This window comes from Scyliorhinus torazame, chromosome 14, assembly GCF_047496885.1.
Source record: "Scyliorhinus torazame isolate Kashiwa2021f chromosome 14, sScyTor2.1, whole genome shotgun sequence".
Classification (NCBI taxonomy): domain Eukaryota; kingdom Metazoa; phylum Chordata; class Chondrichthyes; order Carcharhiniformes; family Scyliorhinidae; genus Scyliorhinus; species Scyliorhinus torazame.
Window position 1 is genome coordinate 49,600,796 of NC_092720.1, and position 21,553 is coordinate 49,622,348.

The 21,553-nt window shown below is 46.6% G+C and overlaps 1 protein-coding gene across 3 annotated transcripts in view; it reads right to left on the reverse strand.

Moving 5' to 3' along the window:
* LOC140389713 (NACHT, LRR and PYD domains-containing protein 3-like) overlaps positions 1-21,553 on the reverse strand; it is a 124,168-nt gene that overhangs the window by 59,652 nt on the left and 42,963 nt on the right. For 2 of the 3 annotated variants that reach the window (XM_072474151.1, XM_072474150.1), the window contains 4 exons: positions 19,182-20,970; positions 12,759-12,845; positions 12,041-12,211; positions 543-713 (listed from right to left, as the gene is read on the reverse strand). In XM_072474151.1, coding sequence (XP_072330252.1) covers positions 543-713; positions 12,041-12,211; positions 12,759-12,845; positions 19,182-20,970 — 2,218 coding nt within the window. The remainder of the gene's footprint in view (positions 1-542; positions 714-12,040; positions 12,212-12,758; positions 12,846-19,181; positions 20,971-21,553) is intronic. The other variant, XM_072474152.1, reaches the window with a different exon arrangement.

The following is a 21,553-nucleotide window of genomic DNA, read 5'->3' on the forward strand; positions in this document are numbered from 1 at the left end:
AACACGTTAACTCTGTTTCTCTCTCCAAAGCTGCTGCCAGACCGGCTGAGTACTTTGAGCACTTTCTATTTTTGTTCCTTTCAGAATGCCTGGCAGAGGCAACACTTGCCTTGTTGCCACTGGAACCGATCAGGGTTCTGGTGGCCCACGATTCCCACAGGCCGCTCATTGAATACAAACTGCGAGGTAAAATTCCAGTCAATTGCATTTGAATTCAGGTTAATTACTTTGTAAAACGCTCAGTGAATTAATGTCCTGCTGCCTTGCAGCGAGAGGGTCACCCTCCATAATTCCGGTCGCTCATAAAATTTGGACATTGGACTTCCATGTGAGTGAATCCCGTATGCACTTTACAGCTCCAACCCCTGCTTCCTATTCTGCTCTTGCAGCACCAGTATACTTCTGGCCAGGCCGAAGTGCCATGGTATGAGAGATGAACTACTTTGTACGTGTGCATAGATGTTTGTTTGAATGAAAGAATAACACCAGAATAATACAGAGTAATAATTGAATATGTATGATCATTCACAATAATGACATACCCTAGTTTCTGCAATTTGCAACGTGGATCTTTCAGTGCTGTAGACAGTGTTCTCAGGCCTGCTTCACCCATTCTATTATTGCTCACATTTAGCTCTCTCAATGTTTGGTTTATGATGAGCACAGAAACAATTTCTTCCCAACTTCCAATGGAGAGATTATTATTGCTCAAGCTGAGGAAACCAAAAATAGTTAATATATTTGAACATGAAATTATGCAAATTACTTCATTAATAGTTTCTCATGTCACATAGTTAATCATTTTGATGCTTATATAATAGAGCCACCATTGTCCCAGATGCCCATAGGCTGCTTTCCCCTTTGAGGGAGAACGCTGACTGGTGGCGATTTAATCTGAGGGTCACTACACCTCAGGCAAGGGGCAAGGTTGAGAAGGCCGGTACAGGAATTAAACTCGCGCTATTGGTCTTGCTGTGTCACAAACCAGCTGTCCAGCCAACTGAACTAAACCGGCCCCATATAATAATCCTTACACTACACCTTCCAAACCCATGACTACTACTATCTAGAAGAACAAGGTAACAGATACATGGGAACACCGCCACATGGAAGTTCCTCTCCAAGTCACTCACCATCCTGACTTGGAAATATATCGCCGTTCCTTCACTGTCACTGAGTCAAAATCCTGTAACTCCCTCCCTAACAGCACTGTGAGTGCACCTACACCACATGGATTACAGCAGTTCAAGAAGGCAGCTCAGTACGACCTTCTCAAGGACAATTAGGGATGCTGACCTAGCCATCCCACGAATGAATGAAAAAAAACACCTGGCTCCTAAATTGAATAGCAATCAGTTACTCAGATTGTCTCAGCCCCATCAACTCTGCCTGAAAATTGTATGGACTGGATTTTACACTCACCCAATCAAATGGCAGCAGGTTTTATTTACATTTACAATTGCCCACAGACTTTATACGGCCTTTTGCAGTGAAGTTGAGAATGTTTAAAATCAAAATCAAAAATAGCACGGCATCCTCCCAAGAATCTAGACCTAGTGTGAGTAAGGCAAACAATAGCATGTTTCCTTCATCAATCAATGTGCATAATCCTGATTGAAGCACAACCAAGAAGTGTCAGCTGGAAGTAAAATGAATATAATATTACACTGTAAAGTGACAAAAGAGATGGAAATAATGTTGGGATTAAGAGTGAGAGAGGTAAAAGAGACAAAAAGATATTCTAAAGAGGATTTATTTATGATAAGCAGTTATCACAGATGGGGAGGCCATGGGGGGAATTTGGAACCAAGGTTGATAATATGGGCGATAAACTGCATGTGCATTGGAATAATTTGGTCTAAAGGTAAAAAAGGCATGAATTAGGTTTTCAACTACATTGGAGGAAGATGGTATAGTCAACCATGTCAAAGGTGGCAGACAAGTCAAGAAGAAGGTGGGGGAATGTTTACCTTTGCCGCAGCCCTGTAGGATGTCATTTGTGACTCTGATAAGAGCCATTTCAGTACTGTGGCAGGATATAAACCTGATTGGAGGGATTCGAACATGGGAGTCCCAGGAAAGATGGACACAGATTTGGGAGGCGACAGCAAGTCAGATCAAAGCTCTACAGTCCTGCACATTTAGTAGTGAACAATGGTGCACAATCAACAACTAACGAGAGGTGGAGGCTCCAATATACCATCCTCAGTATTGGGGAGCCCAATACATCAGTGAAAAAGATAAAGCTGAAGCATTTGCAACAATCTTTGGCCAGACATGCCCAGTGGATGATCCACCTCAGCTTCCTCAGATGCCATCTGCAGCCAATTTGATCCTCTCCATGTGATATCAAGAAAGAACTGAAGGCACTGGACACTGCAAAGTCTCTGGGTCATCTCAGCAGTAGTACTGAAGACATGCTCAGGAAGTAACCGCATGCGTAGCCAAGCTGTTCCAGTACAGCTACAACACTGGCACCTGCCTGACAATGTTGGAAATTGTTCACAAAAACAGGATGTGGTAGTCAGTATTAGAGGTATTACGGTACTCTGTAATGCTTGAAGATCATTGGTGCAGAAGGTACTCTGTTCTCATTGGTTAAGCCTGTCTGCTGGCTCTGCCCAGCAAGGCGGGGTATAAGAGCCCGTGTCGCCCCAGCAGCTGCCTTCTGTACCTGCGCTGCTGGGGGAAACATCTAGTGTAATAAAGCCTTCAATTGTCTCCAATCTCACTTCTTGAGTTATTGATCGAACATCAATTTATTACACTAGATTTTAAAGAATGGAGCTCCGAATCAAGCCGGAGTATCTGCAACTCAGCCCCCATGCGGCAAACACAGCGGCAATCTTCAAGCACTGGCTGGCATGCTTCAACGGATATCTCGGGACGGCCGAAAACACACCCACGGAAGACCAGAAACTACAAATTCTGCACTCGCGGGTGAGCCCAGAGATCTACACCCTCATCGAGGATGCGGACGACTTTGAGGTCGCAATGGATCTGCTGAAAGGACATTATTTTCGCCCTGTAAACCAGATCTACGCCCGACATCTACCAGCGACGAGGCGCCAAATCCCCGGGGAATCGCTGGAGGAATTCTACCGTACGCTCCTGGTATTGGGGAGAAACTGCAGCTGCCCGCAAGTTTCAGCGAGCAACCACACAGAACGTTTGAGCCGGGACACTTTCGTAGGGAATATACAGTGAATGGTAGAACCCTCAAGAGTATTGAAAGTCAGAGAGATCTGGGTGTACAGGTCCACAGGTCACTGAAAGGGGCAACACAGGTGGAGAAGTTAGTCAAGAAGGCATTCGGCATGCTTGCCTTCTTTGGCCAGGGCATTGAGTATAAGAATTGGCAAATAATGTTGCAGCTGTGTAGAACCTTAGTTAGGCCACACTTGGAGTATAGTGTTCAATTCTGGTCGCCACAGTACCAGAAGGATGTGGAGGCTTTCGAGAGGGTGCAGAAGAGATTTACCAGAATGTTGCCTGGTATGGAGGGCATTAGCTATGAGGAGCGGTTGAATAAACTCGGTTTGTTCTCACTGGAACGAAGGAGGTTGAGGGGAGACCTGATAGAGGTCTACAAAAGTATGAGGGGTATAGACAGAGTGGATAGTCAGAGGCTTTTCCCCAGTGTAGAGGGGTCAATTACTAGGGGGCATAGTTTAAGGTGCGAGGGGCAAGGTTTAGAGGAGATGTACGAGGCAAGTTTTTTACACAGAGGGTAGTGGGTGCCTGGAACCCGCTGCCAGAGGAGGTGGTGGAAGCAGGGACGATAGCGACATTGAAGGGGCATCTTGACAAATACATGAATATGATGGGAATAGAGGGATAGGGACCCGGTAAGTGTAGAACGTTGTAGTTTAGTCAGGCAGCATGGTCAGCACGGGCTTGGAGGGCCGAAGGGCCTGTTCCTATGCTGTACTTTTCTTCCAAATGGGAGTAGATCCTGTCTCGAAGAATTCTCTCCAGTAATTTCCCTACCACTGAAGTAAGGCTCACCGGCCTGTAGTTCCCTGGATTATCCTTGCTACCCTTCTTAAACAGAGGAACAACATTGGCTATTCTCCAGTCCTCCGGGACATCACCTGAAGACAGTGAGGATCCAAAGATTTCTGTCAAGGCCTCAGCAATTTCCTCTCCAGCCTCCTTCAGTATTCTGGGGTAGATCCCATCAGGCCCTGGGGACTTAGCTACCTTAATATTTGTTAACACGCCCAACACCTCGTCTTTTTGGATCTCAATGTGACCCAGGCTATCTACACACCCTTCTCCAGACTCAACATCTACCAATTCCTTCTCTTTGGTGAATACTGATGCAAAGTATTCATTTAGTACCTCGCCCATTTCCTCTGGCTCCACACATAGATTCCCTTGACTATCCTTCAGTGGGCCAACCCTTTCCCTGGCTACCCTCTTGCTTTTTATGTACGTGTAAGAAGCCTTGGGATTTTCCTTAACCCTATTTGCCAATGACTTTTCGTGACCCCTTCTAGCCCTCCTGACTCCTTGCTTAAGTTCCTTCCTACTTTCCTTATATTCCACACAGGCTTCGTCTGTTCCCAGCCTTTTAGCCCTGACAAATGCCTCCTTTTTCTTTTTGACGAGGCCTACAATATCTCTCGTTATCCAAGGTTCCTGAAAATTGCCGTATTTATCCTTCTTCCTCGCAGGAACATGCCGGTCCTAAATTCCTTTCAACTGACACTTGAAAGCCTCCCACATGTCAGATGTTGATTTGCCCTCAAACATCCGCCCCAATCTAGGTTTTTCAGTTCCCGCCTAATTGTTATAATTAGCCTTCCCCCAATTTAGCACATTCACCCTAGGACCACTCTTATCCTTGTCCACCAGCACTTTAAAACTTACTGAATTGTGGTCACTGTTCCCGAAATGCTCCCCTAATGGAGTCTCGGTCTTCCAGCGAGAGATGGACCGAATGGTTGACTGGTACGGTTTGCGGGCCACATTCCCGTACCTTGATAATGTCACCATCTGCAGCCACGACCAGCAGGACCACGACACCAACCTCCGAAAATTCCTCCATAGCGCAAAAATCCTTACCCTCACATATAACAAGGATAAATGCGTGTTCAGCACCGACCGCCTAGCCATCCTCAGCTACGTAGTGCATAAAGGAGTTATAGGCCCAGACCCTAAACGCATGCGCCCCCTTATGGAGTTTCCCCTCCCTCACTGCTCCAAAGCCCTGATACGCTGCCTAGGGTTTTTCTCTTATTATGCATTTGGGTCCTCAACTATGCAGACAAGGCCCACCCGCTGATCCAATCCAGGATTTTCCCCCCGTCGACAGAGGCCCGCCAGGCCCTCAGCTGCATCAAAGCAGACATTGCAAAGGCCACGATGCACGCCATCGACGAGTCCCTCCCCTTCCATGTCAAGAGCGACGTGTCCGACGTAGCTCTGGCGGCCACCCTCAACCAAGCGGGCAGACCCGTGGCCTTCTTCTCACGCACCCTCCACGTGTCAGAAATCTGCCATTCCTCAGTTGAAAAGGAGGCTCAGGCCATAGTAGAAGCTGTGCGGCATTGGAGTCATTTCCTGGCCGGCAGGAGATTCACTCTCCTCGCTGACCAACGGTCGGTTGCTTTCATGTTCGATAATGCACAGCGGGGCAAGATAAAAAACGACAAGATCTTACGGTGGAGGATCGAATTATCCACCTATAACTATGAGATCTTGTATCGTCCCAGGAAGCTAAACGAGCCTCCTGATGCCCTATCCCGCGGCACATGTGCCAACGCACAAGTGGACCGCCTCCGAGCCCGCCACGAGGATCTCTGCCACCCAGGGGTCACTCGATTCTTCCATTTCATCAAGACCTGCAACCTGCCCTACTCCATCGAGGAGGTCATGACAGCCACCAGGAACTGCCAAATCTGCGCGGGCTGCAAGCCGCACTTTTACAGGCCAGAGAAAGCGCACCTTATAAAGGCTTCCCGTCCCTTTGAAAGCCTCAGTATGTACTTTAAAGGCCCCCTCCCCTCCACCGACCGCAACACGTACTTCCTAAACGTGATTGACGAGTACTCCCGGTTCCCATTCGCCATCCCCTGCCCCGACATGACCGCAGCCAACATCATAAAAGCCCTCCACAGTATCTTTACGCTGTTTAGTTTCCCCGCCTACATACACAGCGATAGGGGGTCCTCCTTTATGAGCGACGAACTGCGTCAATTCCTGCTCAACAAGGGTATTGCCACGAGCAGGACGACCAGTTACAGCCCCCGGGGAAACGGACAGGTAGAGAGGGAGAACGGAACGGTCTGGAAGTCCATCCTACTGGCCCTACGTTCCAGGAATCTCCCAGTCTCCCGCTGGCAGGGGGTCCTGCCGGATGCCCTCCACTCTATCCGGTCACTGCTGTGTACCACGACCAACCAAACACCTCACAAATGTCTCCTTGTCTTCCCTAGGAAGTCCTCCTCTGGGACCTCACTCCCGACCTGGCTGGAAGCTCCTGGACCCATCCTGCTCCGCAAACACATGCGGGCGCACAAATCGGTCCCATTGGTCGAGAGGGTCCATCTCCTCCACGCTAACCCTCAGTACGCCTACGTGGCGTACCCCGACGGCCGACAGGATACGGTCTCCCTAAGGGACCTGGCGCCCGCTGGATCCCCCAACACACCCCCACCACCAGTCCCATCCTCCCTCCCACTGGCGCACCCCACAGCCACCCCCTTCCCAGGTGGATCGGTTCTCCCACTGGTCCCGTCGAGGGGTGATGAAGCAGCTGCCAAAGAAGCCGAAGCCTGGAGCCACAGACGCCCAAGCCGCCGCCTGCATCACCACCAAAGCTACGATGATCGCAGAGGACGACAAGGGCCCTCGATCGACTAAATGCTTCATTCTGAAATGTAAATAAATTTTGTAAATACTTGCGATGTAACGACGCGAAACACTGTACGGAGGTATACCAGGTACCTTCATAACCTGAACTTCTACCACTCTGTAATGCGAGGCCACCACCCCCGCCGGATCCACCACCCCCGCCGGACTTTTTTTTAACAGGGGATGAATGTGGTAGTCAGTATTAGGGATATTACGGTACTCTGTAATGCTTGAAGACCATTGGTGTAGAAGGTACTCTGTTCTCATTGGTTAAGCCTGTCTGCTGGCTCCGCCCAGCAAGGCGGGGTATACAAGCCCGTGTCGCCCCAGCAGCTGCCTTCTGTACCTGCGCTGCTGGGGGAAACATCTAGTGTAATAAAGCCTTCAATTGTCTCCAATTTCGCTTCTGGAGTTATTGATCGAGCATCACAGGACAAATCCAACCTACTCTCGATCATCAGGAAAGTGATGTAAGGCATCAACGACTGCTATCAAGTGGCACTTACACAGCAATAACCTGTTCACTGATGCACATTTTTGATTCTTACAGAACCATTCAACTCCTGACCACATAACAGCTTTGCTTCAGATATGGACAAAAGAGCTGAACTCAAGAGGTTAAATTACAAGTGACTCTCTTTCACATCATGGCAGCATTTGACTGAATGTGACAACGACCTTAGCAACTCTCGGGGCGAAATTCTCCGGAAACGGCGCGATATCCGCCAACTGGCGCCCAAACCGGCGCAAATCAGTCGGGCATCGCGCCGCCCCAAAGGTGCGGAATGCTCCGCATCTTTGGGGACCGAGCCCCAACCTTAAGGGGCTAGGCCCATGCCGGACAAATTTCCGCCCGCCAGCTGGCGGAAAAGGCCTTTGGTGCCCCGCCAGCTGGCGTGGAAATGACATCTCCGGGCGGCGCGTGCGCGGGAGCGTCAGCGGCCGCTGACAGTTTCCCGCGCATGCGCAGTGGAGGGAGTCTCTTCCGCCTCCGCCATGGTGGAGACCGTGGCGAAGGCGGAAGGGAAAGAGTGCCCCCACGGCACAGGCCCGCCCGCGGATCGGTGGGCCCCGATCGCGGGCCAGGCCACCTTGGGGGCACGCCCCGGGGCCAGATCACCCCGCGCCCCCCACAGGACCCCGGAACCCGCCCGCGACGCCTTGTCCCGCCGGTAACGTAGGTGGTTTAATCTACGCCGGCGGGACAGGCATTTTTGTGGCGGGACTTCGGCCCATCCGGGCCGGAGAATCGCGCGGGGGGGGGGGGGGCGCCAACCGGCGCGGCGCGATTCCCGCCCCTGAAGTCAGCGTGGGGCAAAATCTCCACTGATTGCAGTCATACCTAACATGAAGGAAGATGGTTGTGGGTATTGGAAATCAATCATCTCAGTTCAAGGACATCACTGCAGGAGTTCCTCAGGTCGGTCCTAGGGGCAACCATTTTCAGCTGCTTCATTAATGACTTTCCTTCCATCATAAGGTCAGAGGTCAGGGAGTTCGTTGATGGTTGCACAATGTTCAATGCACCATTCACAACTCCTCAGATACTAAAGCAATCTGTGTCTAGAGTGCAGCAAGACCAGGACAGTGCCCAGGCTTGGGTTGATAAGTGGCAAGTAACATTTGCGCCACACAAGTGCCAGAAAATGATCATCTCCAACAAGAAACAATTAACTACCGGCACTTTACATTCAATGGCATTCCATCACTGAATCCCCAACATCAACACCCTGGGGGTTACCATTGACCAAAAACTGAGCTGCATCAGCCAGCCTGTCCAGCATTTACAAGGCACAAGTCAGGAGTATTATATTCCTTGCCTTTTCCTCCAAGATAGCCAGATATGTCATGTTGACAAAGAATATAAAAATAAGCAGCGGGATTCTCCGCCCCGCCCCGCCACATTTCTGCCCCGACCCGCCGGCGGGATGCTCCGTTACACCGGCCGGTCAATGGGATTTCCCATTGTGGGGCAGCCCCACTCCGTTGGGAAACCCCTGGGCTACCGGCAAAACGGAGCATCCTGCCAGCGGAGAATCCCGCCCAAGAAGTTTAAATCTAAACAAATTTAGTTTACACTACTAAACTAGATTAGGTTTGCACATTTTACTAAGTAACAGATAGTAAACTAATACTGAATCTGTAATGCAGTAATCAATATTCTGTCTGACTATTAAATTACACTATAACTCAGCCTCGTGCTATATTTCTACAATGAAATCTCCCTCAGCTTTCTCTCTCTTTCTCATCATCTTCTCCCAGAATTCCTAGAGGTGCTGCCTTATATACAATAACTTAGTAATGTCATCTAGTGTTGAGTTTAACTTAGTCTCTGTTGTTAACTCTTTACTATACAGATCATGACAAGGTGCATGATGGAACTGAGGCAGCACGGTAGCATAGTGGTTAGCACTATGGCTTCACAGCGCCATGGTCCCAGGTTTGATTCCCAGCTTGGGTCACTGTCTGTGCGGAGTCTGCGCGTTCTCCTCGTGTCTGCGTGGGTTTCCTCCGGGTGCTCCGGTTTCCTCCGACTAGTCCCGAAAGACGTGCTATTAGGTCATTTGGACATTCTGAATTCTCCCTCTGTGTACCCGAACAGGCGCCGGAATGTGATGACTAGGGGTTTTCAGAGCAACTTCATTGCAGTGTTAATGTAAGCCTACTTGTGACAATAAAAATTATTATTTACTCTCCAGTTGTTTAGATGAATGCAGCTCCAACACAAATCAAGCAGCTCAAGGTCATCCAAGACAAAGCAATCCACTTGTTTGGCATACCATCTACCACCTTAAAATTTCACTTACTCCATCACTGACACACAGTGGCAGCAGTATGTACCAAATATAAGTTGCACGCAACAATTCAGCCAGGCTTCTTCGACAGCACCTTCCAAACATGTGGGCCGGGATTCTCCAAGCCCGTGATGGGTCGGAGAATTGCAGGTGACGCCGGAAATTCTACCCATGCCACTCCGATGCAGGGACGCGATTCTCCGCCGACCAGAGTATCGGCAGCAGTCGCGCGCGCGTGGTCGACGCGGCGCAGGTCGATTCTCCATGGTCGGCCCGCCAAGTTCTGCCGGCGTGGTTCCAACCTGGTACCACCCAGCTGGAGCTCGAACCTGCGGCCACGGTGGCCACCCTGGTGGGGGCGCGGACGATCAGACTCGGGGGGGGGGGCCTGCATGACGGCCAGGCCCGCGATCGGGGGCTACTGATCAGCGGGCGCCCGCGATCTGGAGGCGGTCTACCTCTTTCCGCATGGGCCCGCTGTGTCGCTACGCCATGTTGCATGGCGCAGAAACGACCACCACGCACATGCGCCGGTGCAGAAACATCACCACGCGCATGCGCCGGCATGGAAACGGCCACCACGTGCATGCGTATCTGCGCCGGAACAGCACGGAGCACTCCGGCGCTGTGCTGACCCCCTGTGGCCCACTGAATCACTGGGCCAAGAGGCCCGTTGATGCCAGCGTGAAACACTTCGGTGTTTACTCCGGCGTCAACACTTGGCCGGGATTTTGGAGAATCCCAGCCGTGATCTCTACTGCCTATAAGGACAAGCCACACATCATCCTGACTTGGAACTATTTTACTGTTCCTTCACTGTCACTGGGTCAAAATCCTGGAACTCGCTTCCGAACAACATTTTGGGATTACCTACACCACGTGGACTGGAACAGTTCACGAAAGTGACTCACCACCACCTTCTCGATGGCAATTAGAGTATAAGACACTTGTGATGACAAATGACAATAAGATGAGTGGTAGAACAAAGTGCGCAGAGGACACTGAATGTCTGCAGAGGGATATAGATAGTTTAAGTGAGTGGGCAAGGGTCTGGCAGATGGAGTACAATGTTGGTAAATGTGAGGTCATCCATTTTGGTAGGAATAACAGTAAAATGGACTATTATTTTAATGGGAAAAAAATTACTGCATGCTGCTGTGCAGAGGGGCCTGGGTATCCTTGTACATGAATCGCAAAAAAGTTGGTTTTCAGGTGCAGCAGGTAATAAAAAAGGCAAATAGAATTTGGATTGGATTGGATTGGATTCTGTTTATTGTCACATGTACCGAGGTACAGTGTAAAGTATTTTTCTGCAAGCAGATCATTAAGTACATGAAAATAAGATAAAATAAAATAAATACATAATAGGGAAACACACGGTACACAATGTATCTACATAAACACTGGCATCGCGTGAAGCATCCAGGGGTGGAATGTTAATCAGGTCAGTCCATAAGAGGGTCATTTAGGAATCTGGAAACAGTGGGGAAGAAGCTGTTTTTGAGTCTGTTTGTGCGTGTTCTCAGACTTCTGTATCTCCTGCCCAATGGAAGAAATTGGAAGAGTGAGTAAGCCAGGCGGGAGGGGTCAACTCTCTCAAACATCTACAGATGTGCCATAGAGGGCATCCTATCCTGCTGCATCATAGCTTGGTATGGCAACTGCTCGGCCCAAGATCGCAAGAAACTACGGAGTGTGGTGAACTCAGCCCAAAGCATCACACAAGCTTGTCACCCTCCCATTGATTCTATCTACACCTCCCACTGCCTCAGGAAGGCAGGCAGCTTATCAGAGACCCCTCCCACCCAGGCTTTTCCTTCTTCCAGACCCTTCCATCAGGCAGAAGATACAGAAGTCTGAAGACCCACACATCCAGACATAGGAACAGCTTCTCCCCACGGCTACTAGACTCCTCAACGATTCCCCCTCGGACTGATCTGTTCCCTGTAAGAACACTTTTCACGACGCCCTATACTGCTCTTGCTCATGTATTTAGTTTCTTTGGCCCCTTGTTCCGCACTGTAACCAATCACTGTTTGTCGATGTACCATTTGTCAATGTTCTCTGTCAATTATTCTTTTTTTGTCTACTATGTACATACAATGTACGCTCCCTTGGCCGCAGAAAAATACTTTTCACAAGTACTTCGGTACATGTGACAATAAATCAAATCAAATCAACCAGATTTTTAAAAGAGTAGTGCAACGATACTGATATTAAAAGTCATATGAATGGAGTCAGGGACAGGTTGGTTTAGCTCATGGGACAGAAATGAACAACATGAACTGTCAGATTTGAACAAAAGGGCAGGATAAAAGAATGTTACAGTACAGAGCTCCATAAACGCTATTAACAATTTCTACATACAAAAATATTTCACTTACTTCAGTTTCTGCATTCTGCTTTGAGGATTCTTCAGACCAACAGACAATAAACGTATGCCTCTATCTCCGAGATTGTTATTACTCAGGTTCAGGCTTGATAGCATTCTATTATTGGTCAGAATCAAGGCAAGTGCCTCACAGCATCTATGTGTCAGATCATTTCTTTCCAACCTGCACAGTTCAGAAAGGACAAACATTCTTAACTTATATATCCCCCCCAAATATAGTCAAGAAATTGCTTTCTGTTATGGCATTTGGAAGGTCACTGGACCACTGAAAGTATTTGGAGATTCATTTCCTATTTATTAACGCCCACAAAATAGTTCTTTGCTGCAAGTGTAAATACCATATTGCAAATCTGTATAGTGGATTGGTCAATAGGACATTTTTATTTTGTTTGCACTTGTAATGGGGAGTGATACTGGCTAGACCTCATTTAATTAGTTACCGAATACAAGAACTCAGCAGATTGATATTTATCTTTGCCGAGTGTCCCTCGAAGTTCAGAAACAGCTTGCCATTGGGCTATAAGCCTGAAAATTAAGCATTTCTAAACAAACTTCCTTCCTATTTCATAACTTGCTTTCCACTTTCTGAGCTCACTGCCCAGGTAACACCACTGGCATATTTTAACTCCAGTAAATTACTAATTTAATGCACCACTATGAGCTGGATAATGGACAAGTCGTAAAAGGTATTAAGGTATTTTTCTACTTACTCCAGATTTTGCAATTTACAGTTTGGATTTTTCATCATTTGAGACAGTGCATTAACTCCAGAATCTCCCAAATTTGATCCAATCATTCTAAATGAAAATAGATTACAAATACATTTGGAATTAAATTGCTACATTTATTGATGCTATCTATACACAATATATATGCCTCAATACAATATTGTCCAATACGCACACAACATTTTTAGAGTCACACAATGCCGCATGTGTTAAAGTTACAGAGGTGCATATTGGCTGATAGACCACTTTCAGTCATCCGTCCCTAATTGAGCAAGGAAAAATCGCCACTTTGCAGTCAGATAGGAGTTAAATATCACTCAGCCCATGACTATGTTTATCAGAATATAGTCCAGTTATTGGTTTCATGTGACCTGGAAGCTGAAGGTCCAATGTACAATTTTGTGCAAGCTGAGTTGGTGCAGCAAGATCCAAATGTGTTTCACTTTGATCTTAATACATCTGTTGAAATGAACTATTGAAAAGGATAAGACGCTATTGGCATAAATGCCAAAAACGCTGAGTCAGGAAATGGCAAGCAACGGAGCACAGTAGACAATGATCTGTTGATTTTTTTCCCTCCCTGAGGTCCAAATATGTCACTTATGATAAAATAGACAGAGTAAAATCTTGAATTTTTTGTCTTGGATATAGACTGGAGCACACTGTCAGAGACAGAACCCTTTAGTTAATAGATTGCCACCACCCTTTGAGAGTGCACTGCTTTAAGGAACAGTTGGATTAGAGAATACATTTGAATCTGTTCTCCTGACTCTGCCAGTGTATCTTGATTGCTGATGGTTTAAAATTTCAAACCTATTTTTAAACGTTTGCCCATTTGTCTTATTAATGCTCCGGTTTCATCCCACAAGTCCCGAAAGACGTGTTCTTAGGTGAATTGGGCATTCTGAGTTCACCCTCAAATGTACCCAAATAGGCGCCGGAGTGTGGCAACTAGGGGTTTTTCACAGTAACTTCATTGTATTGTTAATGTAAGCATACTTGTGTCAATAGTAAAGATTATTATTATATATTATGCATCATTTGACAAATTGGAGACTGGATCCCCACAAGTTTGATGAGTATCAAAATTTTATTGGACAATGCTGCTCTATCAGAAAAACAATAGTTGTTTGATTCTGTAAAGAAGGATTATTATTTCAAAAAGTAGCTTGGACGTAAAAAACTTCAATATTGCTGAAAAGAGAGTCCTAAGCTGGTTTCAACAGATCTATTTCTGAACAGCAATCTTCGATAACATGTCTCTTTTCAGCAAGGATTTTATTTCTATAAACACATCCTGTGTGAATAATAATATTGAACTTATTATCGAGCTTCTGAGAATTATATTCTCATTAATGAGAGGAGAGACAAGGTTTGATCAGGTTTAGTCAGCATGGCTTTGTCAGAGGGAGGTCCTGCCCAACAAAAATGTGATTGAATTTTTTGAGGAGGTCATCAGGTGTGTAGATGAGGGCAGTGCAGTTGATGTCGTTTTTATGGTTTTCAGCAAAGCCTTTGACATGGTCCCACATGGGAGATTTATAAATAAGGCAAATGCACATGGGATACAGGGTAATTTGATAAGGTCGATTCAAAATTGGTTTAGTTGCAGGAGACAGAGGATGATGACAGACGGCTGCTTTAGTAACTGGAAGCCAGTGGCCAGTGGGGTACCACAGGGATCTGTGGTGTGTGCCCTATTATTTGTCAATTATATAAATGACATAATTAATGATGTGGGGGGTAGGATTTGTAAGTTTGTGGATGACACAAAGATTGTCTGGGTGGTGAACATTGAGGCTGAGTGTCTTGGGTTAGAGGATGATATAGATGGGATGATTAAATGGGCAGATAAGTGGTAGATGGAATTTAACCCTGAAAAGGATTTGGAAGGAGTAATTTGACAAGGAAGTATTCAATGAATAGAACCACACTGAGAAGTTCTGAGGACCAAAGGGCCTTGGTGTGTTTATCCATAGATTTCTGAAGGCAAAAAGGCAGGTTAATAGGGTAGTGAAAAAGGCATATGGGATACTTGCCTTATCAATCGAGGCATAGATAACAAAAAGCAGGGAGGTTGGAGTTGTATAGAACCTTGGTGAGGCCACAGCTAGAGTAATATGTGCACTTCTGGTCGTCATATTATAGGAAGGATGTGATTGCATTGGAAGGGCTGCAGAGGAGATTCACCAGAATGCTTTGTGGGATGGAACATTTAAGTTATAAAGAGAGGTTGGACAGGCTTGGGTTGTTTTTACTGGAGCAGAGAAGACACATGGGTGACCTGATTGAGGTGTACAAGATTACAAGAGGCATGGATAGGATGGATATGGAGCAGCTGTTCCCCTTAGTTGAAGTGTCAGTCACAAGGGGACACAAGTTCAAGGTGAGGGGCATGAGGTTTAGGGGGGATTCAAGAAAAACCTTTTTTACCAGAGAGTGGCGACCCTGGGAGGGTGGTAGAGGCAGGTTGCCTCACATGCTTTGACAAAAACCTGGATGAGCACTTGGCAAGTCATAACATTCAAGGCTATGGGTCAAGTGCTGGCAAATTGGGTTAGATAGGTAGGTAAGTCAGATGTTTTTCATGTGTTGATGCAGACTTAATGGGTCAAAGGACCTCTTCTACACTGTGTGATTCTGTGATTAATCAATAATTTGATTCTGATTTACTTGGCACATGTCTGGAAGGGATCTATGGAATGTGATCCATATCTCATGGTTGAATAACTGGCAGAAGTTCCTCTGTTGCTCATGAATTGTGATAAAAGCAACTAAGCAGACATAAACTTTATGCCATTTTTTTCTAAATACACATTTAAACATACATTAGATGTTGCTGGTAGACAGCACACCATGCAGAAATATGTACAGAGACTCAAACAAAAGTAGAAAAGTTAAAATGTTGGTGGCTTTTGAGGACAGTGGAGAGAAGGGCATCAAGCATAAAAGGTTTTGAAAGAGAATTCCAGAGTGCTTTACAGGCAGCACATGTCAATTCTGGGATGTACTTCAACTGAATGGGACCACATTCCCTCAAGGTCCTGGTGGTTTGTGAGCATAATCATGCAAGTCAGTGCCCAGTATCCTGGCAATAGTCGTGATGTTTTCATTCTGAGAAGGTGTGTTAGACTATCTGTGCTTGGGCCACCGCAACAAACCAAATGGTGGTTTCTGGCCGATAAGGGCTATCCACTGACCACACATGAGTAGCAGCATGTATACAAAGGAAGCCAGGGACGTCACACAAAGTGTGAAAGAAAAGACCACTGGTGAGCTGAAACAAACCTCTGCCTCAATCATTGAAGGAACCCTGGGATATTCAACAGAGCAAGTGTCAAGATCTGTCATGGTCTGCACAACCTCGCCATCGTTAGATGACAGCCCTTGCCACCAGAACCACACCAGACATCTGAGTAGGAGGAAGCTGCTAAAGGGGGCAGGTAGCCTAGACAATACCTTTCTGGCATGGCTGTCCCTGAACAGCTCTGTCAGCTATGATACCAGTGAACCTGCAACCAATTCGCTATTCGCTAAACGTCCCACATTCTGCCTTCTGTCTGAGACCAACCATCAAAGTGTCTGCTTGGTCACAACACAAAAATTACAGCTACCATAAAAATAAACATTCCAATCCAAACCTATGAATCAAATCTTGCTATATTTCTTGTCTTCCATGTGCCTTTGTCTGTCCAAATGCACCTACACAGTGCTACCCCCAGAGGCTGCAGCAAGGCTGATGCAAAGCTGCTGACTTTCAGTGCAGGCGATTGTAAATGGCCTTGGAGGGCAACGCAAGGTGCTCTGGGTCCAGCTGCAGTCAGAACCTTCCCAGCATGGGGGTGCCCACAGTCTAGGCTGGCTGGCTGACAGCGAATAATTTTGACACTCGCCAAGTGGCAGTGGCTAGGGGACGAATGCTGTCACCATGAGGGAGAGCAGCACATTTATGCACAATGGATCCACTGCCAGTCCCTGGTGCAGCATCTCAGCAAACCTAGTCATCTGCTGGAGGACAGATTGCTGGATTGCTGTAACCCTGCAACCTTCTTTCAACACTGGTATTTTCAGCAATGATGGCAACTTCTTAAACTTGCATGACCGAGGCCAAGGTTTCCACTGCAGCCACTGCATGTTTAGTGATCTCTGTTTGTGCTGCAATGGAAGGTGAGATATGGGCCATCAGACGCTGTATCATGGTTGGATCTACTTGTGCTATTTGAATTGACCACCACTTCCAACCTGTGTGCAAAGCCTGATTGGTACTGAACTCCTCCATGTTCATTCTCAGGTTTTCTGGTAATCCTGCCAATGCATTTCATTGTGTATTCCCATCAGCCTTCTTCTGTGGCACGCCCAATTGAACTGAGTATATGAGACCCCTGCAGCAGAACTCATGAGTTAACTTCGGCAGCTGACACCTGTGAAAACCTTTGTCCCTGGTCTGGCTGCAGGCCAGTCATACTCAATGTCTCAACCTGTGCAAATCCCACCTCTATACCTCCCTCAGGATTGCCGGTAAGTTAACTGATGGCTGCAATGTGAAATTGAGTGATGGTGTTTTATCATCAGTGCCTTGTGGCTTTTCTACCAATGTCTGGCCGGGTGGCAATTCTTACATGCCTAAAAGGAGGAAAGGCACAAAGGTGAGGAGGGCGGGGCAAAGCAGCAAGCACATTCTTACACCATCTACAGCTTTAAATCAGGAAGGGGGCAAAATGCTGCAATTCCCTCCCTAACAGCGCTGTGGGTGTACCTACACCACATGGCCTGCAGTGGTTCAAGAAGCCGGTTTATCGCCACCTTCTTAAGGGCAATTAGGGATGACCAATACAAATGCTGGCCTAGCTGTGGACGCCCACATCCCATGAAAGTATTTTGAAAATGCAAGTGCGGGATGCCGAGGATGTCGGATGTGACGAGAAAGATTAGGTGTGATGATGCCAACTGCTACTATGTTTCAACACCGCTTCTAGTACGACCTCAGCAATGGCCACTCCAATGCTAACAAGAACTGACTGTGCCATGGGGGGGGGGGGAGGACATGCAGCCGTGTCTATTCCCTGACCGTTGGCTCTTACTGCTGCTGATTGCCTTGTCCTGCAAGAGAGACAGAAGCATATTAGCGAGTATGGGTCAATTTGTCTGGGTAATGTAATGTCATGTTCAATAACTGACAGTGTGCGCCAGCCGGCTAGGAGATGTGTTGTGAGGCTGCAGCAGGCGCTACGTTTGTGAGGGTGAGCTGCAGCTTTGAGCATTGCGTTAAGAGCCCGGATTGATGCAGGGTGTTGGTAGGTGAGTGATGAGGGTGTAGCAATGAGCAGAGACTAATGATGCAGATGGTAGGGATATGGCATGTGAGGATGAGTTCACAGATGGGGTTGCCAACCCTCCAGAATTGGCCTGGTGTCGTCAGGACATTGCACAGTAGAAGTTGGCGCCATCAATCTCCAATACATTGCCGTGTCCTGTTGCAACCCTGGAGAAAAATAATGCGGGACATTAAAAGAAGATTGTTTCTTTTTATCATTTTCTTTGGCTGAGAATTAAGCATCATCCGTGTGAGTAACATGTCTTTTTGCTTTCCGGTTGGTGTTAGGAAGGCAGTGTCGCAAGTATGGGTGTCTTGGCTGACTAACAGCTGGAATTGGGGACTGGTCATGTGACAAAACTTCCAGAAATACATTTAATCACAGTTGCCAACCCTATTCGAAGACCTTGACCATAGAACTATAGAATCATCACAGCAGAGAAGACCATTCAGCCTGTTGTGTCTGTGCCAATGGGCGCTCCTGGCACACCACTGCTGTGAGTTCATTCAAATGTTTGCGGCACTGCATTCAGGCTTTGCAGCTTGGCGCCTGGCATTGATGGCCACAGTCATACAACCTCACTGTTTTCGAAGCATTTGCCTGGAGGACCTCCCTGCGCACTCTACCTTTCTAACTACTCCAACAAGGCCTTCAGTGCAAGGTCTGAGAACCTGGGAGATCCCATTCTCTCTCCTTGTTGCGCCATCATTTCGTCTTTTTCCATGTCAGGGTAACTTGTACAAGAAGCTTCACTACCTGCTCCAGCCCCAACCCAGCACCCCGGCGCAGGATAACTTTAACTCATTTTAGCCTCTCTCTCAATTCTGGGCCCCTCACTGAGGCATGCAGTTACTCAACAATGTTGTTAGCACTGGCGGCACACAACACTCACGGAATTGAGGAGGCAACACAAAGTTAGGATGCTGCCTGTTTCACACTGAATGAGCACAGAATAGTCATGCATCTCCAGGCCTGTGCCGATTTCTGGCAACTGTTCAATTTTTCAACTGCCCAAATAGGTTCACTCATTTAATTATAAATTATCACTTCATAAATGACTTGTTGAATTAAGGGAAGCAGAAGTCCTTACTTTAAACTTGTAAAATGATGTAGAACTGGCACCAATCTCTGGAGCCCAACTGAAGATGTTTTGTGCTGTGATAAATCTAATGTCTCCATTTCTCCACCTGGCATTTGCAAAACAAATGCCAACGCCGAGTATTCTGCTGGTGTAAGTGTCCGAGAAGCGGCAGCACCAGCAATCATGATCTTTCTGGTCTCCTCCACAAGTGAATTATCACCTAATTCATTTAAACACTGCAGGAGAGTAATGCATTTTTCTGGAGCAATATCTTCCTGCAATCTCTTTTTCAAAATTTGAATAATCTTCATTACATCGTCACAATTTATTTCACAACTTGTCATCAGTCCTTTCAAGATTTCCTGAGGTTTCTTTGTCCCCAAGCCGCAAAGGAATCTGAGAAATAAATCCAAGTGACCCTGAGAACTTTTGATTGTTTCTTTACAGGCCTGTTTACAGACTTGGAAATAGCTGGGCTTTTCATATCGCCGTAATGACTTTACATGAGACACAGTCTTTAAAGGGTTATATTTGTTGTTGTTAAAGGAAAGAAAAACATACAAAGCAGCAAAGTATTCCTGCAGTGCCTCACCAACAAAACAGAAGGCTTTCTTTGAAGTATTTGCATTTCCCACAGTCAGCTCTTTGCAAAGACCACTCTCAACCAGGGAAACATCAACGTTGTACATTCGTAAATCTTTCTCAGAGAATATCAGTGTCTGACCTCTCAGCAGTTCAAAAGCCAGTTTTCCCAAATTCATGATAGCCTTTTGCTTTGACTGCAACAATGCAATAGTAGTCTGCTTCGTGCCTCCTAAATACTCCAGTTTTTGCTGTTGGTGGGAAAGGATTTGCTCTAAGAACTTGGTGTAGATCGATGTGATTGCTGTTGGTATGTAATCACCGAACCCATAGTGTTGAAATGATTTGAGTGCATCCTCCAAAATGGTTGATGAGACGCAGCAGAAAATGGGTATGTAGCAGAGAGGGGATAAGCTCCTTTCTTTGTTCATGACTGTCATCACTTTTTCTGCCAGGTGCCTGTTTTCATATTTCTTGTGAAGGAATTCTTTCTTTTGCTCCTCACGAAATCCTTGTATTTCAGTCAGTCTGTCAATATAGTGGAGAGGTATTTGGCTCATGGCTGATGGTCGGGTAGTTATCCAAACTGAAGCTGCAGGATGAATGTTGCCTCTGATGAGGTTTGTGAGCAACGATCCGAGTGATATGAATTCATTCTCATCATAGCAAGCAAATTGGTTTTCAAAGTCTAGACCTTGAATGTTTTCATCTAGTCCATCAAATATATACAAGGATTTGATTGACACGCTTCTCAGAATCTCTTCACAACGCTGCATGTGTGGGTAGTATTGCTGGAGAAGTTGCGCCAGGCTTATTGACTTTCCTGGCAAATTGTTCAGCTTACAGAAGGAGAACATGAATATGAAATCGAATTCTGACAGTATGGAACCAGCAGCCCAGTCGTGAATGAATTTTTCTACACAAACTGTTTTTCCAATCCCAGCTATTCCTTTCGTTACAATGGTCCTGTGAGGTTTTCCCTCTCCAGCTGCAGGTGTCCAAATCTCTGTGTAGCTGAGGGGATGCACGGAAGATGTAACATTCTGACTTGTGGTCCCACGTTGTGAACCTTCATGCTGCAGCGGGGATGCATTGCATTCAACAATCCATAGATCTGCAAACTTGCTGGATGTAGGGTCTGCATATTCGCTTATGTACACGCAACTTTCTTTCAAAATCTTGATGTGGGTTTTTCGGAGATCATGAAAAACATCCCCTACAGTGGAAATAAGAAGCAAAATGTATAATCCCAGATGAATAATCATTGTCACTTATCTGCCTCAAGTTGGCTTCTTGAACATCAAACTGTAACCCCAGATGTCATCTACTTTGCTTATATCATGCAGCATCCTTTCCAACCAAAAGTCCTACAAATAATCAACCATTTGAAATGACACGAGAGGCAGAGAATTGGCTGCTGTTCCCGGCATTGGAGCGTCTGGAAAGTCACCAAGGCCACTTCAGAAGAGAAAAGTCTATAATCTTCTATCTCAGAGAGACAAAGAGACTGAAAGGACACATTGCTTTGCCAAGATAGCAGAAATTCAGATGGTGAAAATCACAAATACTTGGTGACCGCAAGTATGTGGATCTCTGCACAACCCCCTCATGACAGGGAGAGGTACAGGAACTGCATGGGCTACAATTCTATAAACATGCAGTTGCTGGTCTACTATGCCAACAACATCATATCAATGAATGCCTGCTATCTGGGCAGCAGCCATGATGCATTGATTTTGTACTCGTCAACTCTACCAACTTTCGACTTCCGGGTGCAGCTATGCAGAGCTAGGTCGCAT